The sequence below is a fragment of the Buceros rhinoceros genome, unplaced genomic scaffold (genome assembly GCF_000710305.1).
Source record: "Buceros rhinoceros silvestris isolate BGI_N320 unplaced genomic scaffold, ASM71030v1 scaffold26660, whole genome shotgun sequence".
Taxonomy (NCBI): Eukaryota; Metazoa; Chordata; class Aves; order Bucerotiformes; family Bucerotidae; genus Buceros; species Buceros rhinoceros.
The window spans coordinates 1-27,424 of NW_010388339.1; the positions used below are offsets into that span (position 1 = coordinate 1).

A 27,424-nucleotide genomic window follows, 5' to 3' on the forward strand; every position below is an offset into this window, starting at 1 on the left:
GTTTAAGATTTCATTTCCTGAGGAAGTGCTAACATATATAGCTCTTCCTGTGACATGATGCCAGCAGCCAATGCTAGGGTATGACACCTACTCCCTGGCTTTTAATTCCACAAATACATCTCCCTGTCTGGAGCCGGAGCCTAAAGGGAGTAGGGACAGCCTCAGTCCTCCAGGAAGCAAGTCAAGGCACTGATTGAGACTTCTTCCTTTGTGAAGGTGAACGTGTCTAGGAGTGACTTTCCTCCGTTTCGGAGCTCTCAGATGCACACTACTTAGCAGTGGTCACGGAGCTGTCTTCAGGGATCTTCTCTTCTGAACAGCTTCTTCCACAGAGCTTGTTGTGGTGCTTGAGCTCGCTGAAGCGCTCTGCAACACACTGCGCTGTGAGCCGGGCCTCGGGGTCGTGATCCCAGCACTCAATAAGGGTTTCGCACACCATCTGGATGCCCTGCAGAGGAGACAGAGAGAACAGCTGTGATGGGGCCAGTCACTGCCAAACCCTGGGTGTAGGGGTTGCTTTAGTGCCCTCTGAAGCTCAGGGCGTTATTCATTTGTGTCCTGGAGGTGCTTTAGGGGCTCTGCTGCTACTGTCAGAGGGGCATGCTTTTCTTTTTCTTTAAAAGAAACCCTACCACAGTATTTTCAGCACTTTAGTTGGTACTGTCATTTCTGGGCATATGTTCTGATACTTCATAACAAGAAAAATTATGCGTTGCACAAGTGTTACAGAATCAAGTAGGGTTTTTTTGGAATAAGCATGATCAGAATTCTTGGATAATGTGACTTCCTGCTCAACCCATGCCTTTGCGTATCTGAATTCCATTTTGAGTTTTTTGAACATAATTCTGATTCCCAGTGATATCAGGCTCTGCATTAGCCCTTTATGAATTCCTTGCAGACTAACTAAACCTATGAGAAAATAGGGGCCACAGTCCCACACTTAAACACATGTCACTCTTTGATATAACTATTTAACCTTCATTTCAATGCTGATGCACATGTTTACAGGAGCAAAAATTAGTTGCGTCTCTGTAATGTGTTTTATAAACATGAGGTATTTGCCAGGAAATTGTGTGCTTTGCTTTATGACACTAAAAGCCCATTAAGTAGGACTGATCTTAAACTTCCTATTTAAAAAAAATAAGACTGCATTAATTGCATAATTTACCTATTTAGTGATGTTGACTGATGTCAATATTAATAGCAGAATGTTATTGTCTGTATACAAATAACATTAGCTTTCTGCTGGCATTGAAATTACAAGCAGTAAATTAAATTAAATATTAAACATTAACTTGAAATCAGTAGTGCAACAAATCTCATTAAGAGGGGAAAAATTGTAATATGTAAATCCATTCCAGAATTGTATCGTGATGAATAATGAGTTCATTACAAACATATGACTGCAGAGGAAGGACATGAATATGGAAGAGCCATTGTAGGAAGAGCAACTTCTATGGAGTTCAAAGCAGATCCTCAGCTGCTACAAACTGCCATGGCCCTGCAGAAGCCGATGCATTTTAGATAGTGCAACGTGAACCACTGAAGGGATTCAGCGGAAAGGAATTAAATCCACCTTCATTAAATGACCTCTGAGTATTTTATCAGGCATTCATTTCTCGCCTTAGACTCTTAGCCGAACCGCTAGAGCTGGCTGTGCCCATTCGAGCGACACACAAGCACAGACAGGTTTGCCCAGTCGATGGCGTGTCCTGTACTGGGGGCAGACTGAGGTCTGGATTTGACACAGGAAAGAAGTCCCTGAAGTCAAGTGCAGGACACCTAGGTTCAAATCTGAGATTATTTTAATTGCTATCTAAAACCAGAGATGACTAAATTTGTGGTTTATTTGAGAGCTCTACTCCATTATCTTGAGCTGCAGCCCTCCACACACTCAGGCTTGGCAGCTGTGGGCCTGCCCCATGCCTGAGTAGCACCAGGATCCCAAGTCCAGTGCTTCCCTGCCCAGGCACACTGGGCATGCCAGCACACCTACACCTGCTGCTACAACTGGCTGTCCATGAGTCAAGCTCCTGGACACTTCTCTCCAAGGCATAAACAAATGGTATTTCCCATTTCTACTGCCCCACTGCAGTGCCTGCAGGAGTAGCCTTGTCCTCAATGCAGACAAGTCTCACTAACGCTGTCCCAGGCCTTCTTCAAGTGGCAGTGCTTTTGCTTTTAGGGGCCTTCATCACCTTCCATTACACGTACATCATTTGGCTATTCCCAAATGCAGAACAGAAATATTTGCTGACCACTTCTGCCTTTGCATTAGCATAAGCACTATCTTTCTTCCATATCCAGCAACAGATTGGTGCTAAGTTGGATTTCCATTTACCCTTGAGAAAACTCTGATTATCCTCAAGCTTGCTGACCACAGACCTTTCTGTTGTTATTCTTGTCCCCTAATCAGTTCTCTACTGTTCTTTACTTTCATTTTTTCACGTGGGACCATGTCTCTTGAATATCCCAAGAAATGTTCTCACACTGCTCCTAATTTTAAGCATTTTCTGCTATTTAATTTTTTTCTCCCAGCTCATCTGAATCAAGATTCTTTTCTGTTTTGTTAATTGAGTTCTTCTGAAGTACCGGTACTAGTTTGGACTTCGTGGAAAACAAGCAACTGCAGTCAATTAATGATCCCTTTTACTAGCTCATTCACAATTTTTACAAAATTTCTGTAACAAGTTCTTTTCCATAAATATGAGCATTAGTATAATTTCTCCTTCCCAGATCAACTTGTCATTTAGAAGATGGTTGTAGATGGCTCCTAAAAACATCAAGGTCTTTTCAGTACTGGTAATATCAGGTATCCAAGTGTCCCCCAAAGTACAACTTTCCTCTTCAGTTAAAGGCCTCTCCTCAATAACCATAATCATCCTCAATAACCATAATCATCACAGATAACTAATTATAGAGCAAGTCCCTGTGGTCCAGGAAGGGGCTGCACTCTGCCATAGTCATCAGGAGGCAGATATGTTGTTCTTGGTTGAAAAGATGACTAATTTCGGCCACTCAGCCTTTCTTAAGTAGGTGTTAAACTATGATTTTTAACATCACAACTGGAATGCAAAAGAGAGTGTTACATTGCTCCTGATGGAAATACTAGCTGATCTTGATTGCCTGGGATTTTATAAATGTTCAGGATGCTTTCCTTTTGTCTGCAATGACCACTCAACATACTTCATTGACAAGCTGAATGAGCAAGCCTCATTTCTTCTCTGATATGATTCTCATTTTATCTCTACTGATAAAACGGCTCAGAGCAAAGGTGAAGAAATACATGCTTTTGGCTTATTTCCATTCCATTCTACTGAGAAATCTACTATCACCTAGTAAGTGCAACCATTGTCCACGTATGGTGAAAGCTGACAGAGTGCTTCATGACATGCAAGGGAAACGGACTGCTAATGCGCAAGCTGAATAAAACCAGACTGGCTTGCTGAAGACTCATTTCCTATTTTCTTAGACCTGTCAACAGCTGGAATACAACTATGACTGCTCTCCATGATAAAATACTGAGATTTGTTTTCTCTGCTGAAGGGGCTCATGTGCAAAGTTGTTCTCTTTGACCTTTCAGAGCCTGCGCACAGTGTGCTTTACGGCCCTAATTACTCTGTGGCTGTCTGGATGACTGTCGGGTCTCAGGTTTCCAGTCTTTTTATTTTGATCACTTTTAGATTATGCTGGTGGGCAGCAGAAATCCCAGGGTGTTGGAGTAAGAACAGTGTGGAGCACTGAACCACAGGCAGCACTGGTGTCACAGTGTGACAGAGCTCTAATCTATGCAAAAGAGAGATTCGGCCTGCTGGGCAGGGCACTGAGTCAAGGCTCAGGCTTCCGGCAGCAGCTACATGTGTGGTGCAGCAACCAGCGGCTCATGTGTGGTGCTCTTACCTGATGATTAAGCCAGGAGCTGGGGATCTCAGGCCGTCCTCTGTCTCTTAGGACATTGTCCTTCATGCTTTCCACGCAAGGGTGTTCTCGCACTTTAGAGCCAAATGGGGGCTCGTACTCTTTTACTTCTGCCAAGAGAATAAGCAAACACAAGGGTATTCAGCTGTGTTGTGCTGGTGCCAAGTGTGAAGGGAGCTGGCTGTTCTCTTAAGTAGGAGCTACTGATTAGCTGCTCAGTGCCACTGTTCTGCTTGACCAGCTCCAAACAAAGCAAAGCCAGTTGGCATTTTCAAAAATGTTTCAAATGTGTTTCTTCCACACGCTTCCTCCTTCCCTTTTTCTTTACTAGCCAACTAAACAATTTTCATTTAAACCCTTTCATGCATAATCATATTAGCAACAGTCAGAGCAGGAGAGTAACCTGTAATGGTTTGTGACCCTTTCAATCTGTGCTGAGGAAAAACACACAGGAGCTTCAAGGTGAGTTTTGCCTGAGCCAGACTTGCAACAACTTTGTCCCCTTTAAGTCCCCTGGAATTCATATACAGTTACCAGGTGAAATATAAACTGAAATCTATCTAGGTCACAACAGAAGTTAACGTGCTAGATTGCTAGGAATAAATTGTTGCTTGAAAAGTACAAAGATATAGTAAGCAGTAGTGCTGGAAGTTGCTATGCTACCCTTTTTTATTATTGAGCCATGCTCCCTCGTAGAAAGTAGTAGTCTGCTCTTATTTTAGGCCTTTTTCCCAAAATGTGTCAGGTTTGGCCCATGATGCAGGGGGCACAGTTTCCTGAAGGGGTTGCTGCCATTCTAGTTTTTGTTTGCATGTTGCATATTTTCTTTGCTTTTCTTTGGAGAGAGAAAAGAAGACGCAAACATATGGGATCTTTGGAGAAAACTCAAGAAATCTCTGAGAGCGGAAATATTATAGTAGATGCTGACACAGTGTAGAAAATGCTGTGGTTTCTTTGGGAACAGATGGAGACTTTATTCACAGGCCTAATGACTTGCTACTATTAGATAAGATTTATGAAGCTGGCCTGTTCTCTGCCTCTTATTTCTTTCTAGGAATTAATTGAGAGCAAGAAAAACTGAAGTGTAATCTACGAGGCAGTCTGAAAAATGCATGTGAGTGCCCAGAAGATGTGTGAAGAGAGATGAACAAGATGGGAGACAGAGTGCTGTTGTGTCATGTTACAACTAAAGTTCAAATGCAGTGTCCAGTGCTGGTCACGCCTCTCAAGGGGTAAAAAGAAGTTCCAAGAAGGGTGATAACAATGATTAAAGGCCCTCCAAAATGGGAAGAACCTCCAAAGTTTGGCTTTGTTTCCTTTGGAGAGAAAGGTAAGAGATCATATGGCAAAATTCTGAAAATAATCAAGGATCAAGATAACACAGGTCAGATCCTTCTGATTGTCACGTCTTACGACAAAAACCAAGGTAGTACTGAACACAACTAAAAGGTGGACTTTTCACCAAAACCTTAGTCAGGCTGTAGATCTCATTTCTGCATGACGGCCACAAGGTGAAGACTATGGGCTACAGAAAAAGAGAGGGAATTTCTAATGCTTAAAAGGAATAGCCAAGATACACAACACACATTTTAGAAGATATATTAAACTTTGTGCTTCAAAGTTCAGTGTTGACAGATCCAGCTGCATACAACTGTGTGTGCAGTGCAGCAGATCACTCCACAGATGCTTCTCGCAGAGTGCTTGCTCATTCTCCTGAACCATCTGGTACTGGCCACTATCCACTCAATGGTCTAGAGAGTGGTTATAGTCCTGAAACAAGACTCCCATCTTCTCATGCATAAATCACTTTTTTTAAGACTCAAGGGCCAAAGTCTGTTTTGCTTCCTTACCCCTACAAGAAGTCATACAGGTTTCACCTGCATTAATCTGAGCTAGAGATAACTCAACAAAGTAAATTTACAAGACTTTAGCTCTACAAGTTAATTGGGAAGTTGCCATTTTGCTGGTCAGCCCTGGATTCCTGTGCGGTGGATACAGAATGATTAAAAAGCACATTACCTCTCCTTTCAAAGCAAATCAAAATATTAAATTTGCTGGGAAAACTTAAATAGCATGACCTAGACAGCCATTTCCTACACCATCTCCATCAGTTGCGGTTTCGTTGAGGCAGTGATCACAGACACCAGCCAACGCTCTGAAATTTTCCTGTGGTATTAGGAGTCAGAGGAGTCTCAGTGTTCAACAGAGGGAAGCTGGTGCTGTGGTGCTGACCTGTTGCCTCTCACTGAGCTTAATTTGAAGGCCATTCAGATTCATGAGATGGTCCAAATGGGGGAAAGGAAAGCCCTTCTGAGGAATTGATAGGTTTGTAACACATTTTCCCTGTCTGAGAAATTCTTTCTATGCTACGAGCATTCCTCTTCCAAATATAAAGACTGAATAGGTTTTTCAGGTTTAGGTTGTTTGGTTGGTTTTGGGTTTTTTTAATGGTAAAGAAAAATTGAGCTCAGATGCCAATTCACTGTAATAATTTTGTAGTAATGCAATTGTGCCTTCCCTCAGTTTGAAAAGCATGCAATACTTCCTGCTATTCATTATCTTGCTTCTCTTGCCCTTAGAAAGAAAACCCCACTGAATCCTCTCCCAGTAAATCATCCTTATGCTGTGGAATCTCAGGTGTCAGGCACATTTTGCAGTAATAGTTTGGGCCATTCATGGATCATGTTGACGAGCTACAGGAGATTTAACAGATGTCAGTTTGAGGTAGGCTAAGATGTTTGCGCACTGCTGTATACAGATGCTGAATCTATTTTTCTTGTCTTCAATGTTTCTTCTCTTTTTAGATCAGTCAGACACTAAAAATGACAACTGGCTGAAGTATCATAAATACCTCAGGTACCATGACCTACAGCACCTTTAGTGTTCAGTAATGGCAGGGCTCCTTCAACTTTAACCTCCAGCATTTAATCTTGATGGCTGTCAGCTACCTTGCACAAATACTTGCTGTTCCTCTGGTTCTCTTTGATACTGGCCTGGCCATAACACTCAGAGAAGCTGGGAGTGGAATTTTAGCCCCAAACAGAGACATTACTAAAAATCTATTTTTTTTTTCCTGATGAGTGATTTGAAAAATTTGGCTGTGGGTTCCTCATGAAAAATATATCTCACTTGTGATCTTTTTTGCACTCTAAGCTATTTGCATTGAGATTCTCTTCCTTTGGGTCAGAAAACCATACCCACAAACCCTGCCAACGCTCCCTCACATGATCTGTCTTGCTGCTTTCTGTGGGACAACTTCTCATGTTGAAAGATGAAGTCTCATTTGTAGAATCAAAGCAGAACTGAGGTGAAAGGCCAGCAAAAAGCAACCATCCAGTAGTGGGCTTGTGTTTGGAAACATTTAGGTGATTTTGAAACACCTCTACATTTAGAGTTTACAAGGGGAAAGCCACAGAAGGGATAAATCAATCAATGGTGGTGCTACCATGTCAGCTTATGCACACACTGTGTGTGTGCAGATTGTGACTTTCTTCATGCTAGAAGAATTTGGGCAGTGGACCTACTTAGCCATTGAGCAAAGGAATTATGCAGAGGCTCAAAAGCTATTTCATCTTCAGTTCTAAGGAGCAGTCAAATGCTTGATTCACATTTACCCCCTCCTGCTTCTTCAGATTACAGATGCTAACTGGGAAGGGTGAGGATGTGTTGGGATGGGTGAACTCATCGTGCTGTTTCCCTTGCACAGATGTGTTTTAAGTGACTTCACATACAACGATGAAAGACACAGCCACCCTTCCAAAGTCTGGGAGTGCACGAGCTCTGCCTTCAGTATACAGTTACAGGCTGCTTAGTCACTGTGTGCTGTATCCTGAGGTGGGAAAGTAGAGGAATGCAGAGCACATGAGCCCATTGGCACCCAACATGGAGTGTAGTACAGCCATCTCATCTACTGCTACCTGGGCTTGTTGAAGGCAAGCACTTGCTGCTTTACTTTATGTGCCACTTTACTATGTGGTGACACATAGAGAATTTCTAGGTCATGAGTAACTGCCACATGGTGACGCTGCACCATGTGGATGTACCAGCTCGGGTTTATATGCCACCACAAGCCAGTGTGGTGCAGATGTGCCCTAACTGGGTTCCGCTTCACAAAAGGAGAGGCTTAAACCAGGCCCCAGCTGCAGCTACCTCGGAGCCCAATGCACAAGCACAGCTCCACTGTATAGGTATTAAAACACTCCCTGCTGCCAGAAACTGTCCCCTCTCCACAACAATATGGTGAAAGCTGAGCACTTCACGAGCTACAGGATGCTCACATGTTTAGTTATGAAACTGTGGCTCTTAGCTGACTCTTTCCAAGTAAGCCTAAGATTAATCAGTGATTTAATTCACATTAAACACGTCTGTGGTAAAGCAAGGCTACCATTTCAAACAAAGCCCTGTTACTATACTGAAGCCAGCCACCACTCCAGGCAGTACAATACCGCACAATAAACATCACCGTTTTCTAAGGGGTTTCTCTTCTCCCTTTTCACCAGCTCTATGTATCCAGAAGTTCCCTTTCCTCTCCTTCCCCCCTGCACCCCCAACTGTTCCCCACCCATAGCAGCTCCAATACAAAACAGATGGTTTTCTTTTCTTTATAGGAGGTTGTCAGAGAAATTACACTTGCCTCAGTCCCCAAAGCTGTGTTGCTCTGAAAGCAAGTGGTTGAGATGAAAATTATGTTTCTTGTAACGTGCAGCATCTGGTGCACAGCTGTTGCACTGAATGAAATACCAAGTTAACGGCAGCATGGAGCAGTTGAAGCTCTCCCCAAAGTAGTATTGCTGAGTTTCTAAATATGCCTCTTAAATTACACTCCAGCGAAAAATCAGTCAAACTCGATCTTTGCCTCTGTCTCCCTTCCCCTTGTGCCCCATTTCTGCTTTTCCATATTTAGCACAACAAAGTAACAATGAACGAACAGCATGGCCTTTCTCAAAAGCTGATCTCCACCTGCTTATTTACTACCGCAGCTTCACAGTATGGATTATGCTGCTGGGTATTTTTGTTTAAACGTCTGCTGACTGAAAAGGCCCGGCATGGAGACTGTATTTGACATAGCTGCTCCAGTGAAAGGACCTGCCTCCACTGCCTCCCACAAACACCTGCACACTGACAAATCCTGAGAGCTCCCTTTATAAATGTCACTGTACCTTTATGTGGTTGAATGGCAGTTAGCCCCCACCCCAATTACCACCCCCTACCCCCAGCAATTAAAGATGCTAAGATGCTGCCTCAGCTTAGACTGCCCCTCCTGCCTTCTATACCACCACAGGTTTCTCTAGTGACAGGGAGGTGACACCACAGTCAAGCCTGCCCTGCAAATATGGTTGCCTACGTCTTTAAGGCTCCTTTGAAAAGGCTGGTTGCAATCAGGTGACCCTATTCCAACTTACAGAGGAGGTCATTTCTCTCAGTGCCTAAGAGTTTAGGAAGAAAAGAGGGGTTTGTGTGAGCTGAGGCAGCTCCTCGGTAAGGCTGTGAGGGTAGGGGGTAGTCATGAGTGACAGATGGAGAGAGAAAGCAGAAGGGGAGTTGTAGTCATGAATTTCACCAGCTGGTTGCAAAGATAGCCCAACTGCACGAACCAGGGGAAAACCTAAGAAGGAAATGAGAGCAATCATGCAATGCTGCTGCAGATCAGTACCAGTGCCAAGTTAAAGGAGCTACATCCTGGGAGTTGTATTTAACTGCTCTGGATGAAGACAGTAAATCCAAGTTCTGCCTGCCACAGACCAGCCCAAGTACTCCTGTGGTTTTGCTGGGGACTTCAGCCCCTGGAAAGATGACTGAAATAGGAAACAAAATTAAAGAAATGTGTTTCTGAAGATGAGGGTGACTGAGGGATGAAATGAATAGGGAAAATCTGGATGTGAGTGAGGGTTAAGCTCCATCTTGAAAGCAAAGGCGATGCAGGGTCAGAGAAATCTTTCCTTTTCCTGAAAATACTTCAGCTCTTCTTAAGGTTATAACGGGTCACTCTCTTCTAGCTAAACATGCTGGTGATTTTCTTTCCTTACGAAACTCCCTTTATATCCTCTTTCAGGCAGTCGCCTTCTGAGAACAGCAGCAACAAGGTTTGCTTTTGCCACAATCTCCATTTCACTGTACTCAGCAAACATGAACAGGAAGGGACTCAAGCATCAGCAAAGATAAAAGACTCCACACTGAACGGCTCATATTTATATTAATAAGGTGAGTTCTTAAATGCAAGAAACAGAAAGAGCTCAAGAGACAGGGCAAAGATCCCTTTTCTCGGATTTTAAATCTCCTTGGCCCAATTTACAAAGTGCTAATGAAAAGATGAGGTTGTGCCAACACATTCAGAAACAGGCATGACCATGACAGTTAAATGTGAATTGGTTTGCCTTGGAATATGCCAGACTGAGGTTCAGTTCCCGAAGCATTGAATGTTTTTTCCCTGAAATGTTTAACTAAAGAAATTTTTTTCATGCTTTTATGCTAGCCCTAGTCAGCTGTTTGCACATATACTCGCTTTCTAGCTTTCTTGGCAGGCTTGCAAGCAGGGGCGAATCTGTTGCCCACAGTTCAGCCCACCCAGAAAGTCCAAATGCTGGTCAGACATAGGAGGAGACCGAGGTGGAGGCATTTCTCCTGCCTGCACATGGACATGGTGATGCAGCCACACAGCCACTGTGTAGTTGCTTCAGAGCCCACCATGGATATCCTTGTGGTATCCCACGGATGTTAGTAGAGAAACAACAAGCAGCTATGTACATCTTCCCATGAGACATTGGTTTCCCTCCTGCACACTCTGTTCCTCATACTCCAGCCTGCAAGATTGTCCTGTCTCTGTGGCAGCCCTTTGAGATGCAACTGTGCCAAGTCTGATGAAAAGGGAGCCTCCGTGGTTTCAGAAGAAGGCTAGCAATTCAAATCACAGCAGCATATCTACCACAATATGCACATTAGTGTTACCTTTTACGGCCCCACTCTTTAGACTGCCTGTGAGAGCCCTGGACTGTGCAGCAGTTTTTGTTAGAATGAATGTTAGACAATACCAGCAGACTGAAGAATTTTATATGTAACTTAGTCTTGTTTTAGTCCCTGAAGTAAGGCAAAAATCTTCAAATGTGGCAATAGGTAATGCAGATATCTCAACAGCAACTTCTCTGATTTCTAGCCTGTACCAGTATCACACTCTGGGAATTCTGGGGAAGCTTTAGGCAAAGGAGAAATTGAGATTTTGTTTCAGAGAACAAACTCTGAACAAGAACAAGCACAGCAGCTCTTCCTGGAGCTATTCTGATAGTCAGTTTCAATCATTTTTATTCTGTAACTGCACTTTGTACAACAAACATCTCTTGATTTCTCATACGGATGATCTCTTGCAACATCACAAAAAATGATGAGCAGCAGTTGGGGATTTTGGGAAAGCAGGAAAGTTTCTCTGTCACTATGATGGCTCTTACTGAAATGATCATGTAGTAAATGTGACACTTAACTGGCCCTCAGAAGGTTTTAGAATTTACATTCCATGAAAGTAAATGGGAGGCAGTTATCTTTTCTTGGTCTTAATATTTCAATTTGTCTTGTATTTCTAATCAGTTTCGTCAATGAGACTGAGTCAATCCATGGCTACTCAAGATGTTACAGGAAAACATTAGGCATTAAATATCTCTAAAAAGCATCTTCCTAACAACAGATTTACCCTTACACCAATTGAGAAACAACTTTCTTGTGCTCTCAGATGCTTGCCCTTCAAGGCTGCTCATGCACATGTGCATCTCATACTACCTAAGGCCTGTTAATTTACAGCATCCATGTACACTAGAACAATTGGTAAGAGTTGAAAAGTATCACCCCCTCCTCAGGCAACCACAAGAGCATGTCTGTCCAAATATACTTTTAGAAAAGAAAACTGAGCGCACTTACCTCCGATGCCATTACAGCGAGATGTCATTTCCCAGAGGACCAATGCCATGGAGTACACATCTGTTTGTTTGAAGGACTCCACGTTCTCCAGGTTCATCCTAGACTCCAGAACCTCAGGGGCCATGTACCTTGCTGTGCCAACCTATAGAAGAGGAGGTCATGGATAGCTCAGGATCTGCATTTGTAATTCATGTTTTGCATTCTGCTGTAATTTAACTTCAGCTTTCACAGAAACGGTGCCAGAAATTCAGGCCGTACCTGGCACAGATCATATTTTCTCCTGCCAGGGGAATCTGGAATTGTCCTGACTACCAACTTATTTGCACCTCCCTTAGTAAAGAAAAAAGAAGCTGTTTCTAGTTCCTTAAGCAAATAATGTTGACACTAACAAGCTTTCTCACTCTTTGGCTCTTCACAGATAAACTCTGCCCCTTGGGCCTGACGCACTTGCTGCTGACTTTCAGATGAGCAAAAACCACATTGTATTATTTTGACTGCATATTACAGTGTTAGCTGCTTGTTTTCATGGTAGCCTTAAAAGGAAAGTGGTAAATACAGGCCTGACAGAAGAAAGCAAAAACACAAATACTGAGTGCAGAAGTGCACATTTGAATTGAAACCAGAAAGTGTCCCCTTTGTTTGAGAAGACATTTTCATAAACTTCATTCATACTGAGAAATTTTCAGCAATGATTTTAGCAGCTTTGCTGAAATCTAGATTATGACCTCACATTACAGAAGGCAAAGTTTACATGCATGTTTTTATCACAAGAAAGGATGTAAGGAAGAATTTTTGGATTACTCCACAGCTGCTCTCAAATGACAAACTCTTCACAGGGTAGTTATAAAAAATTTATCCCCCTTGAAAAACTGTAAACAATAAGTCTTTGATCAGGCAAAGACAGTTTCAGATTGGAGACTGGTTATCACAGAGATTATTAATCACACAAGCACAAGTGGGTGATGCAGCAGGATCTGTGATTCAGATGAGCTATTTGTAGACTGTACTACAGCAATCACTCCAGAGACCAGCAGCAAGCAGGACTGCAGAAGATCTTTCAGCTACTGGGTCTGCAATTGTAGGCAGCCACAGTTCCTGAGAGTGTCCTACAACATCCATTATAAAAGCTCCTACGAACAGGCTTAGGACAAACGGGAAGAAGTTCCACAAAAAGTGCAATGCACCATAAGAAGACAGCTGGAAAGATCAAGGCTGTAGCTTTGTTATAGGACCCTGCAACTGTGTCAAAAATATCCAAATGGGAGTAGGATCAAATCTTCTATAAACAGAGGACAGAAAAAACCCAACTCTACTAAAGTTAAATTCCCTGTTACATGGACTCTGTGATGAATTTAAGGCCAAGCATTAGAGCAACTGAATGGGTACTTGGGAGAATCTTGTGTTAGCAGCGCTGAGCTGACCAGCATTTCCCTCCCGTACAAAACACGTACATATGGAAACTCTGCAGCAGAGGATGTTTCTACCTCCCAATCCGTTCCCCAACACAAAAGTTCTTCCCCAAGCAGATCCCAACCAAAGCTTAAGAAGGGTTACCTGTACACTATGGACCAGAGTCCCACACCCTCAAATCCTGCTGATTTTAATAAGAGTTAATGGTGACCAAATACAGATTCTTAACTTTTTCACAAAGTGCTGTTGTGGTCTGGCATTTCACACTCTCTTTGCAGCAGTAAAAATTATTCTGCAGCTCAGCTGGACAATGAAGAATCAAGCCCTATAACTAAAAAATACAGTGGGAAGCGCAGAAAAAATTTAAAATTACTTTGAGTATGGTATGAAATCAATCCCTTTTCCATCCTGCTTAGGATTTATCATGTGTTCCACTCTGCTTGTGCTCTTTTATCTGCATTTAGATTATTAGATATTTTGGTCAAAGATACTTTCACTGTGTCTCAGTGAAACCTGAACCTTCAGTCTCAAAGGCATTTTAGGTATCTAAATTCCAGCAATTCAGTGCTGGTTGCCCATCTGGAGTCTAAATCTGCTTTCTCTCTGCAAAGACCAGTCTGGTTTCAGTTCTTGCTTCTCCAAAACTCCTTGTGAAAATCTATCTTTCAGTGGTACGTTATAATTTTTGTGACTTTTGGATCTTTTTTACTGGAGATCTTACATTTCTTTCAAGCTGTTGAGTGATGCTTTGTGCTCTGACATTGTCAGTCAGAGAGGCAGTAGACACCTCTCATATCTGATTAGAAAGACCATCTGTTACAAGGTTGCTGATGCTGCTGAGGTGAGGAACAGCTGGCCTTGCTGGAAGTCCTTTGAACACAGAGGGACAAAGGTCCAGATTTATGCACTCTGATTAAGTAACGTCTACAAATATTAACCATTGTGTCTGGCCAAACTGAAAAGACTGCAAAGGTTCTAATGAGAAAAAGACTGTCTCCAGCCAGTCACTAAGGGCACTGGTTAATAACCGCTACATTTGCATGATACAGAAGGTAATTGGGTAGATGGAAGGTGGCTTTGTAACCCAAACAACTTGCCTTGAATGTGACTAAAGCTGGCCAGAAAAAAGGTAAAACACTTACACTCTTTAATCTATTTCATAGGAAGCTAGAGGTTTCCTTGATTTAAGATTTGGGGCAGCTCCGTAATATACCTTCAAAGGCTGGACCTCCTGGTGGGAAAGGTTTGAATAAAAGGGTAAAGTTCAGAATATGAATCACAGAATGCTTTGGGTGGGAAGGGACCTTTTAAAGGTCATCTAGTCCAACCCCCTTGCAGTAAGCAGGGACATCTTCAACTAGATCAGGTTGTACAACCCGCACTTGAGTGTTTCCAGCGATGGGGCTTCTGCCACCTCTCTGGGTAACTTGTTCCAGTGTTTCGCCACCCTCATTGTAAAAAAATTCTTCTTTAGATCTAGTCTAAATCTCCCCTTTTTGGTTTAAAACCATTACCCCTTGTCCTGTCACAACAGGCCTTGCTAAAAGATTGTCCTTATCTTTCTTGTAGGCTCACTTCAAGTATTGAAAGGCCACAATAAGGTCTCTCTGGAGCCTTCTCTTCTGCAGGCTGAACAACCCCAACTCTCTCAGCCTGTCGTCATAGCAGAGATGTTCCAGCCTTCTGATCATTATGCTTAAGGCAAATTCCGGTGCAAGACCCCTTTAGCAAAAGCTGCTACTGCAACTGAAGTTGACGTGTTGGGGAATTTGAGTGAGTGGTGCTTGTGTGTCCAGAAGAAACACGGTGGAGGTTGAAGTGGAGCCACTTCACACCATCTTAATCCTCGTCACAGGGAAGAATGGCACTAGCCGGGTCAGCCTCAGACAGATTCAGTGAAGCTTAACAAAGTAAAAGAGAGGGCCTCAACACAAGTGCCCAAGGACATTGATTCCAAAGCAATAACCTGCTCGGGGCAGCACTGTACTTTGTCATCAGTGTTGGTGTGGACTGCAGAAGTGGCAGTATCAAAGCTATATCCTCCTACTTCCAAGTGTCTGTGAGCAATGCCAGAGAAATCAGCTTGAAAGTAATCAAAGTGTCTGTGGAGTTGAGTTTCAGAGCCTCTGCCTTACACTGCCAAATACTCTGTTTTCACTTTATTCCAAATGGAAACAGTCTTATGACTTACATATGGTATGATTTCCCTGAACTCCGAAAATGTCTGGCATGCTGGAGAGAAATGATATGCACTTGTGAGTGGTGTTTGAATTATTTTAAATACAGATTCCTTGGTTACATTACACCCGGTATTGGTTTATAAACCCTCTCAAAATGAGATCAGGACAGTTGCCTCTCAGTAATGAGACTTTCAAAGATGGCTCTTCATTACATAAACAACAGCAAAGCTCCTGTGAACTTAAGAGAGTACTACTGCCTGAAAAACTGTCCCTGAAAATGCTCTAAGCCAAGAAGTTAGTTCAATGTGAAGTAAAAGTCAATGTCAATGGTTAGGCTTTGATGAGACCTACACATAAAAATATAAATATAAACATGTGTAATTACATAATTATGAATTAATTAACTTAAAAATTCGTCAGAATTTACACAGTATTTTTCATTAGAAGAGCCAATATTTAGAGATTTACTTGAAAAATATAATCTTCAAAGCATTCATAAACATCCTCCAGGCATCCTTTTGAAGTAGATGAGTATTATCTATGTTACTTAGTTGAAAAAGCAACAACAAGGCAATTATTTTATTTTTTTTTAAGATTCTAGCATTTGCTTGCATTTGGAGAAACTGCCATAAAATTAAACGATTTTATTTTTGGCTTTTTAAAGTTATTATCTATCACTCTAGTTATCTGCTTATGCCTCTCAAGGATAGAAGACTGACTTCACATATGCTGGGGTACATCAGGAGCGGGTCCGCTCACACAAAACTGTACTGCCATCAGGCATGAAAACAGTGGTATAACCTCACAATGTGAAGCACATCCTTTCCATGTGTGTGTGTGTGCATTTTAGCAGCACCACAAATAGTAGCTAACAACCTCACACACACTTAGTAAAAGCATATAAAGACGATGGTTGCATCATATACATGTGCAGCTCTCTTGATCATAAGAAAACCTTCATTGCACACTTCTCGCTGTTGCTTTAATATTAAGATAAAGTCTTTTTGTTTGTAAGTACTGTCACTTCAATTTTTTAAGATTTTAAGTAAATATGGCAACACAGACTTCTTCCTCTTTTCACACCAGGAACTGACACACCAACTGGTAGACACCCACCCCACCTTCAAACTTTTAACCTACCTGCCCACTGTTAGCCAAATCATCCACAGACAGAGAAGGGTCCAGTCTCAGGGACAACCCAAAGTCACAGAGACAGCAGGTTAAATCATTTTTCACCAGGATGTTGGAACTCTTTAAATCTCTGTGCACGATAGGTGTTTTGGGACGACCACAGGGTGTGTGATCACTATGCAGATGAGCAATCCCTCTGGCTAAGGACCCACCGAGTTTCCAGAGGTCCTCCCAACTGATAATGTGCCGTGTGAGGTATTCCTGCAGGTTTCCTCTAGCATGGAAGGCAGTGATCAACCAATACTGTTTGCCAAGATCTGTTTTACGCTCCTCAGCTGTCAAAAATTGAAGTATGTTCTCATGCTTGAGGTTTACATCTGAAAAAATGTCTTTCTCAGTTTTCCAGGAGGCATATTCTTCATAGGGGAAGATCTTGACTGCCACCGTTTCATATTGCTCTGATGTGTTTTGCTTTAGTTTAGCTTTATACACTTCGGCAAACCTTCCTTTGCCAACAACAATGTCCAACTCAATGGGCAGCAATTCTGTGTTGTGGTTGATGTTGTTGGCACAGGTAGAGCTGATGTCAGAGCGGTCATCATCTAACATAATGGCACAACCATCACTGCAGTCCTTATGTTTCCTAGGCTTAACATTCTTCTCCCATGCCTTGTTGAGCTTCTTCTTCTTATGAGTGCGGTAGGCATAAAAGATAACAATCACAGCAAGAGAAATCACCAGTAATGGGACAAGGCTTATGATTGTGACTTTGGAAATTTCATCTTTCTCCTCTGGCTTATGGGGGTCATCTGGAATGAAGAACAGCAGAAGGGTATACATTAAATGATGTCATAGCTTCATGTATACAGGAGGCTGTCGTTAATTATATCAAGTGCAATACATTGTTTTCTCCACTGGCAGTAAGTAAAAAGTTATCGCTACTTCCTTACCTCAAAATGTTGTTGTATATATATAGGCTTCACTCACCAGGACTTTCCTGTCTGCTTTTATAAGTTGGAACTGAATGAGAAAGAATCTAATGTAACTTAATAGCTTTGTTCTTCTCTCAGGCTCTTAATAAATTAGTGATGAAACTTTACTTTCCTGAAGACAATAGCCAAAGTCTCCTGCATTTACTCTGTCAATGTATTCTTGACAGATCTGCCCTTTTAACCAGTAATTACTAAAATGGGTTAATTTTTCTAAGAGTTGGATTGATAAATAAACAGGCAATGCAGCATGTGAATTCCCACTTGCCTAAAAGATCAGCCCAATCTAGTATCTTTCAGTGGAACCCATGTAGAGACATCTTCAGGAAGCCTGTCTGCACGCAACTACTGCAGGCTAATATTCAGCTACAGTATGCATGCCTGCATACACATCTGAAAACCAAAATTAATACTTTGATGTATAGGAAAGTGTTGCTAGAACAAATTCAAACATCTGCATGTACACAGGTGTTTAAATCCTGCAGGCACAATCAGGCACGTATGACGCATCTGAGAATTGTCACCCACCCATGTACTTTTTGCATGGATTTATGCAACTGAAAACATCCTCTGTGTCACTTGTTGGCTGTATGCTGGCTGCCCTGTGGTAAAGCAGTAGATGGTTCCCTCCAAACTCCTTATCTGCTTCAGTCCACACACGAACAAATTCTTAGGTGGAACATTGAGGAGTAGGGAATAGAAGAACAACAGGCACATGTCCTAGAATAGGGATATGTTCTAGAATAAGGCCAAGTTCTGGGAAGAGTACAGAACTTTATTCTAGAGAGGAGAGCTGCCCTGTCAGCTCTAGAAGTGACCTAGTTCCGTACTTCTTAGGGAATATAAAGAGTTTAAAAGAAAACAGTTTTATTCTGAAAATAGGTTAAAGAAGAGTCAGAGTTTATCTGTACCTGATTTGATCAGACACATGGAATGTACTCTATTTCTTCCTTTAAGTCAGAGCAAATGTACTATATTATCTTTCCATGAGGGAGAGGATTAATTGGAAAAATGCCTGAATGGACTAAAACAGCTGAAGCTGCAACCAGTGTTAAGCAAGTGGCTTCTGCTGGCAGCATGACACTCTGACAGATGCTTACAGCAATGTCACTGACTCAGGTTGTGTGTATCAGGCCAAATAAGTCAACATGAAAAGGAAAAGTTTAATAAGCTCTGAAGGGAATTTGCCACTAACTACATTATCCACAAACCTCTCTTTTCCCTGCTCTGTGCCTCTCAAAATAAAGGTGCCGAAAGGAGTTGGGGAAAAGAGTTTACAATTAGAAGAACAGGTGCCTCTGACCTTCCAATTTCACTTGTAATCACTTTTCCATTGGAAACACAGCTGCCAAGCAGCAGAAGCCATCAGCTATTCAAAGGTAGGGGATGGGACATTTGAAGAATATATTTTTCTTTATTTGGAAGAAAGCCTGAATCCTGAACCAGGATGTGCTTCCTCTGTTTGATAGATTCATCAACCAGATGAAGAGCAAGTAATTCAATCCTAATCTCTCATAGGGTTTCAAGGAAGAGGAAGTGCCTTGCTAGTTCTGGCATTCCCAGCTAGCACAGATCAGTGGCATTCACTAGCAGCACCTACAAAGAATGAATTTCCTTCATTTATGCAAAAGAACATTTTAAGCCAATGCCTTCTTTCTACATCTATGCAAACCACAAATCCTTATTCTCAAGTGATTTCCTTTGGCAACAAAATATTTCATTGCTTATTCTCATGTGCACTCTTCACTCTCAGAAACTTAGGAAACACCCTGGTAGAGGAAAACTGACCATGTCGTGGGATGGCTGTTTCAGAGTTTTGGCTGCAAGCAGGCCACAACTGCATGAACACAACTGTGATATGTAACAATCAATCAGATAAAATAGCCCTGAAGAATGTTTGCGGTTCTGTATTTGGGTTTTTTTCTTGACCATGGAAGAACAGGCTTGAAGTTTGGACTCTTGCTTTTGAAACTGAGTACTGTGTCACCTATATCATATGGTATACTTTTTAACAAAGAGGAACATGTCTCCTTAGCGCCCTTTTAAGCCCTTTTTCTTTGCCAGAGAGCTGCAATATGTAGCCTAGATATTTGAAATACAAATGCCTTTCTAAATGAGGGAGAACAAAACCAAGATGTATTAGTTCTCTTTCAAATTCTTTCCCAAGTCAGTTGGAGGTGCATGTTCAGCTCTAACTGTGAATAAAACTCACCCAGAGCTGCCACTCCTTGACTGTTATGGCTGCCTGTCTGAGGGTCTCCCATCATTCCTATAATGCCTGAGAGTTGGCTGTATTATTTTGGCCTGCAGCTGACAAATCTGCAGCAGACTTCACAGCCCCATTTGGCTCTTCCTGTTTTTGCACTAGAGAAAGCTCTGCTTGTGGTACAGGAGGGTTTCTTGGTGGAAGGGAGAAACTGTTGGAGCAAATGTCACTTGAAAAAGAAAGGAAAAAAGAATTTAATCAAAGCAGAAGCTGAGCAGTTTGGCCACTTCCTCTGAGCACTGTATCATACTGCTGCAGTGACACATCCACTTTGGCACTGTCCATTGGAGGAAGGAGGGGAGGCAGGGGGTGAAAAGCATACAGCTGCACGTCCTGACCTAAAGCAGCAGGGATGAAGAGTGTGCTCATTTGCAGTTTTTAAGATGACAGACAAGTCCCACTCTAGGCCTAAGACGTGCAAGAATGAGCACCCAACAGGGCCAATCGAGTGTCAGGACTGACAAGGCTCAACCCTGAGTGTAGGAGGGGACTGAGCTGCTTGCCAGCAGAATTAAAGGGGATAGTGGCAGCAAAGATCTGGTAGCACTGCGGGCTGGTCTGAGTGAGGCATTTCTGGAGCTGCCTTTGATTTTGACTACTGATACGAGATGAATAAAATTAGCCCTTCCAGCACACACTAAGGTTGAGGTACTTCTCTATCAATTCTGTGTGCAAAGTCAGGGCAGGATCAAAATTCAGAGAATATCTGTATGTTTGCAAAGTGGTTAGCCAACATTTTCTGGCTTGACTACAGCAATCTAAGAATAAATATGTTCATTTGTTTATAAATAAATACCTATGACTCAGACCCCGTAATTTCAATAATGGGAGTGCATCTTCCTTTGAGAGCACTGAAAAAGCAAAACCTGGCTGTACAGATAGGCAAGAAAATGGTTAAATGAACTCACCTTTCAGGTTTTACAAAGAGGCTCCTAAATAACTTTCCCCACCCAGAACTATTTAGTCAGGCAGATCAGTCCTTTCTTAAGCTTCAAAAGAGCCTATTAATACAGTGTAACAATAGAGAAGTTGAGCTAAAAGAAAGCTTCCTGTATGGGGTTTAAATTAAGCACCAGCCATCTGCACAACTCTTAACACTACCTGAGCCTTTAGGGAATAGGCTCAGGTGCCAAGGAAAATGAAAACACTATACAGCCCCTGTTTGGTCAGGAAGCTCCAAAGCACAACTTGGCTTTTCCTGGAAATTCTTTAGGTTGGACTGGGTGTCTTTGATCGAGCTTCGGTGTCACTGAACTTTGGAAACAAGAAATAAAATTAGGACCCACGTTTTCATGCACAAGGCATTACAAACGCACAGCCATTCCAGTCAGAACTACTTCAGCACTGCTTGCTGCTTGTGTGAGTTCTAAAGTTGCTGCCTATTCAACTGCTAGTCAAAGCCACACAGCAGGGCAAGAATATATTTGATATTGTTAAATCTCAGGTTAAACATATCAACACTAATGTAGTGCAAGCTTCTCTACTGTCTTAAAACCCTCCAGAAACAGTCATAAAATATGGGCACAGACCCGGGACTGTGATCTAGTTATTTTGCAAACTCCTGAGACACAAAGCAGCCCTTTGAACTGACTAGAGGACAAATCTGTTTTGCAGCAGTTGTGAGGTTTCAAAGTTTGGCTTGAATTCCTCACTGGAATGAAAACTAACAATGAAAACTAACACTTTTTGAATGTTTTTGCATAAACAGAATTCTGTTCAAATGTTGCAATTTGGCAAGAGATGTGAGTGCTGAATCCCCACAAGTGAGGGGACTAGTCTGGGGTATGGGAGCTCCAAGTTCAAGTCCTTCTCTGTTTGTTACAGGGAAGAGCTTTTCATCTCTGGTTATTCTGGATCAGGCAAAATGTGAGTTTGAACCATATGTGCATATTAATTTATGGCCAAGACACCAAGCAATAAAGTGTGGAAAAGTCTACCCATCTCTTTAGCACTACTTTCTGGATGAAAACTAATCTCAAAAAATGCTTAATTTTTCAGTGAAATGAAGTTTCACTTTGAGCAGCAGGTTGGGGTAATTTAGTTTATCTCTGCTGAAGAATCCTCAAATGACAACGAAATTCTGTAGTTCAGTGTCTCATGTACCTTCCTGATTTTGAACTTTTTAGAATTGAAATGGCTTGGAAATCTTCAGAAAAACATTTTTAGATGGGAAATATTGATATTCAAAACAGAAACTCTGCTTCTGATGTTCCTGTACTTTTTCCTGAAACCCCTATCTTGAGGACAAAAGTTATTTGAAAGTTGATCCAACTTCCGTGTTGAAAACCTTCTGCTAATTTTACAGTCACTGGTTTTTGGGCTCTGTGGATGGGGGTGGGGAGCTTTTTTACTGGGGAGGGATGTTCCTTAGAAAACTGGTTGATTCTGGCATGAAATACTTGGAAATAATCAAATTCAAATGCTGCACCTCAAACTAACCTGCTTTTTTTTTTTATCTTGACAGTTTCTTGGAAACATTTTAATTTTCCACTCTTGATGGAGATGAAGAATTTTTATTCAAATCAACAGTTTTGTGGGTCAGGTAATCAATTCCACCCCTCAGCTCTATGCTGAACCATCTGGTGGCAGAAGACAGAGATTACTAGATTTTAAAACCAAAGTGGACACTACCTTGCTCTCCAGTGGAAAATGAACCCTGACATTTCTTGTAGACTTTCCTACAAATTAAATTCCTGCAGCCAGTCCCTGGATTTGACAAGGGTTTTTTTGGACTAGGTAAACAAAGTCTGTCAAGGCCAGTAACTTGTGTTTGAGCTGTATGTCTTCATTTTTTAGTTTAAAGAGGATATTGCCAGGGTATCCAAAACACAGTATCTGCTGAAGCAGCCTCCTGGAGAGGCACTAGCTATGGTAGTTGGCAGGCGTGTCTGGCCTGCTATAGGGGCTCAAATAGTAGAAGTGACAAGGAAAAGCCATCTCTAGAGCCTGTTTGTAAAGCTGTCTTTCTAAAGCACTGTCATCCGCATGGCTCAGAATTTGGATCCTAAGGATGTTTTCTCAAAGCTGTGGGAACTCATTCACTTGACATTTTGGTTATTTGCCAGCCTGAATGTTGCTCTGCAGTAAACATATGGCTGGCAAACCAGACTCAGCCCTCAAAGCACTTAATGCAGGCCATTGCCCAGTGCCACCACTTACGTCTTTTCCTGACAGGTAGTAAGGCAAAGATACAAGCAGTTTTGGTGAGCTGTGGCACACTCACTGCTGCTCTCCCCTAGGGGCACATGACTACCCACGATTGACTGGATGATGAGGACTAAAGGCACCTCTGTTATGCCGAGGGAAAATTCCCAGTTTCATGTCCATGTTCTATGTGTTACATGTTGGAAGAGTCATGCATATGCATCTGTCACCTGACAGGAATGGCTGCATTTTAATCATGGGGGCAGGAGGCAGGCGACTTGATTGCCTCTGGTGTCTTACTTCAGCAAAAATGCTGGGCAGCAATGATGTAATGGATATTTTATCTATTGTAAGCAGAATCTCATTTTTCAACTGATTGCCAAGTATGCTATTCAGCACCCAGGAGGTTTAAGAAACTCTTAAGCTCTAAGACAGAACAAACAGTTTGTTGCTGTTTTATTCCTTCACTGCTGTCTTGAAAGTGTAATTCCTTGGTTTGCTGGCACAGTACCCATGTGTTTAAAATCTCACACCCCTGGATGCATTCCCTTCTTATTGGGAGAGATAACAGGTGACTTTACTGTGTGTACACGGCATCTCACACACACTTTGACTTTTGTAGCTCAGCTTTCCTAGTCAGTGATATGAAAGCCAACATATTCTAACTTTACATGATATGACTGTTTCTGTGATACATGCCTCAGTTACACAAATCAGTGTCTGCTGCTGTTCACTGGTGGTTTTCTGGAACAAATCAATTTCTCCGGTTTCAATATGTTCCAACAGATGCCACACATTAACCACTATTTTTATTCTCAGACTGAGTTTCACCCCTCCAACCTTTTCCAAAATATTACGTTGCCAGTGTTAGTTACAGTTTGTTTCTGTCTGTAGTTATTAAAGTCTCTTCCATGACAACCTGATAAAAGGTTGGACACATTCCCACACTTATTAAGCTCTCAAGTGATGCAAATTGTAACAAATATGCCAACCAGACTGGAAGAGTGTTGCCTAGTTTGTTTTTACACAAATCTGTAACTGAGCACTGCACGATTATTTTCCTAGGAAGCAAACAGTATAAATAATATGGAACAAAACAAAATTTTGGCTTCTTTTGCCTCTTTCCATTCTATTTCCTTTCTATCCCACTAAGTGAATCAGATGTTCAGTATTAGACAGCCTCTCCTTTGGTTACATACAGCTGCAGGCACTGGGTGGGACTCTGTGGCTGCAAATACCTAAGAGGAAACATAGAGAACAATGCCAATACACAAGCGGTGAGAGCCTCTGTGCAACGTTATGTAATGCTACTGACCTCTTTTATGGGGCAGCTGGAAGACGGTTACCTTCTGAACATGTTAGTTGGATAACAGAAAAACAGATTAATGAAAGCTTTTGTTAAAATCCACTTGGAAGCAGTCCAGCTGTAATCATCTCCCTTCTGCTGATCCTTGAGCACTGGGCAACTCATCACATGAGTATTTATGGCCTGGCAGCTGTTTGTGCACAGACCTCAAGTCTGTGATCCTCCTAGGTAGTCAAGTAAAATCACTAATGCTTTGATTCTAATAAGGAGAGGAAGAAAAGAGAAAGAAAGGAAAAGACAGGGGCAACATGTTAAAGATGAGTAAAAGATACCAAGTTAAGGAAACTAAAACATTATCCATATCTCCTGTGGTCTGGGCACAGGACAAGACCGCGCAGGCATGCTTGCAGTGGTTCAGGCAGCAAAACAATACTAAGTCTCCCAGGTAACAACCATACTCACTGAGCAATCACAGTACTTGACACACTGCAAATCCATAGGCTGTAATTTGTTCAGACAAATGGTTCAGCCACAGCCGATTAATCAAATACTCACATCTCTTATGCTCTCTATTAGCAGGCTCAGTAAAACCATGATCAATGTGGAGATTGTTAGCAGCACAACATCCTCCCACCTCTGACGCAATTCCCCAAATATCTTCATTATTCTCATAAACTCTTGATGACCCTCAGTCATCTCTATCACTGAAGTTCTGATATTTCAAGGTAACTTTTTGGATGATTCAAATAATCATTGAAACTTGTATACTTTGTTGCTGTTGAGGTTTCTCCCATACTACGGGAGATAATAATGCAGGATAACCACTGCATATATAATGACAACAGTACTTAAAGAATTTATTTTCCCATTTGTAGTCTCCGGTGCTGGGGTCACCCTTTTACACAACACTGAACGAATGTGTCTGAATGAGCCTGCACAACAGGAAGAAGATGCATAGCAAATAGGTCATGCACTGAGTGACATGCAGGTATCCCATTTCCTTGGCTACGACGAGTTCCTGGTCATCACTGCCCATGGAGAACAAGTCAGACGTGAGGCTGGAAGGAACACTTGGTACCTTTGAGTAATCAGGCCTTGACCTCAGCCGAATAGCTTAGGATTGTTCATAAAGAAGAACTATGTCAGGCATTTGTCATGCTTGCACTAGCTGATGAACAGAGGCTGGGTGATGGTGTGACAAAGGGAAGGCTGAGGAGCAAAGCTGCCCAAACACCAAGGGAGGCCTGGAACTGTACAAAGAGCTACAGACAGACGTGGTTCATCACAACAGGTCAAAACATAAGAAAGAAAAGCAAGATGCAGAAGATCACGAGAAGCAACAACGCATCAGGGAGGAAAAAACCAGTCCTGCACTCATCTTTTCCATGACAGGAGGACCACCTAGCCAAATTCTAGCCAGCCAGGTTTTGGCTAATCTTTTCCAGTGTTTTCACTCCCTGGTTGTGCCTTCTGGTAACACTGACATTAGACATTTGGATGAATAATAATTAAAACACACTGGCATTGAGTTTTGCTGTGAGAAGTATTTTTCCACCACAGGCTGCTTGTCAGTCACCCACAATTTTGTTTGGCAAAAAATTAAAGGAATTAAAAAATAAATGGTCAAATTTGCAATGGCTACCTGTTTCCTGTATATTATTTCCCCAAGAACTACACAACATTGTTTGGAGAGATTCTGCATACAGTATTTTCCCTCAAAAAGCCAGGGATCTGAATCAGGGTCAGAATCCTCCTGACACAGCAGAACTACAGGCATGTTTAGGCTCATGTCTGACTATGTCCTGCTTGTTTTGAAGCTTGGCAGTTTAAACCAAAGCCCATACAAGAAATAACCATTTGATCTGGATGTAACTACTTCAAACATTTCCAAAGCCACCCTTGGGTGAGTCACAACACCTCCCACTACCCAAAATTTTAGATGTTTGTGTATAAAAATGGAGTCAGGAGGTTTAACCTTCACAGTCAAGACTGATAAAAGCCAACAGTGCTATAAACCAATTCTTCTATAAGCAATAACAGTTCAGCTGTAAAGCACTGGAATGTAGTGACTAACCTCTCGTAGAAATTAGAACATGTTGCCTTACCCATCATTTTCTTTCTTGCATCAGAAACACCCGAAACAAACTAAATGTGATCTGTCTTTAGCATGCACCCAGGAGGAAGAAGAGCTAGACCACTGATCATTTTTAGCAATAGCTTGAAATGAATAATTACAATCTTTTTTATCATTTCAGTTTCTGCTAATAAATAAGCACAATCACTTTTTGATCAGCTTTTTTTAGACTAGCTTTTGTCCACAGTCTAAAACACTGTGCAAAACACTGCAAAATGTGCAAAAACACTGCAAAAATTCTTGCTCTGGTATGCAAGGAAGTTATAGAGAAGAAAAGGCAAGAACAATGTACAGAATAGATCTGGATGACAGTCATTCCAAAAGCAAAATTATTACAGGCTATTATCTAGTTGTCTGGAGGAGCCGTGGACCAACTGGCTGTGATGTTCTGCTCAAAGTTAAACACAGACAGGAAACCGCATGTCTGATACTGTAAAATTCATTTGTCTTCCTGCCATGGCTAACCAGGCAAGCAACCCAAGGGGGCTGTTTTCATTTAAAAGAAACAGTAATCCACAACAATAAAAAAGGAATGACAAAGCCTCAATTCTTCCCCCTCACAAATAGAGTTCATGCTTGTGTTTGTGAATGAACTGGAAATGTTACAAATTGAAGTTTACATTAATTTTTATCTGTGGTCATTCACTTACTACACATTTTCATGAGTCACCTTACAGCATGAGACCTAGAAGGAAAAGCTTCACTCCAAAGAGTGAAAGGAATTAGGGTAACAAGACTGGGTTTTAATTTATACTACAGCTCCTTTTAGGCTGCTCTGGAAGTGTGAGGGGGACTGCAGAGTTGAAGAGAATGAAGGCAATTGGTGCTGAATTTATGGTACGGTTTTCATAAACATATGCACTGAAGACACACATTTGTACAGAGCAATTGTATTCAGCTACATAGCTCCAGGAGAAACAGCTATAATGTTACTGATTTCTAACAAATTAGCCAAAATTCACAAGGGTGTGGTTTGCTTTGTATAAAAACTCTAGACAGCCAACAGAGAAAGATCTTTTCACTACGAATTCATTCTCTTCAGTA

At 41.8% G+C, this 27,424-nt stretch overlaps 1 protein-coding gene across 1 annotated transcript in view; it reads right to left on the reverse strand.

The window, feature by feature from the left end:
• Positions 1 to 8: 8 nt before the first annotated feature.
• TGFBR2 (transforming growth factor, beta receptor II (70/80kDa)) overlaps positions 9 to 27,424 on the reverse strand; it is a 30,705-nt gene continuing 3,289 nt past the window's right edge. The window contains exons 3-6 of the mRNA XM_010145676.1: positions 16,551 to 17,350; positions 11,821 to 11,962; positions 3,901 to 4,028; positions 9 to 448 (exon numbers count right to left, since the gene is read on the reverse strand). Of these exons, the coding sequence (XP_010143978.1) occupies positions 269 to 448; positions 3,901 to 4,028; positions 11,821 to 11,962; positions 16,551 to 17,350 (1,250 nt within the window). The 3' untranslated portion in view covers positions 9 to 268. The remainder of the gene's footprint in view (positions 449 to 3,900; positions 4,029 to 11,820; positions 11,963 to 16,550; positions 17,351 to 27,424) is intronic.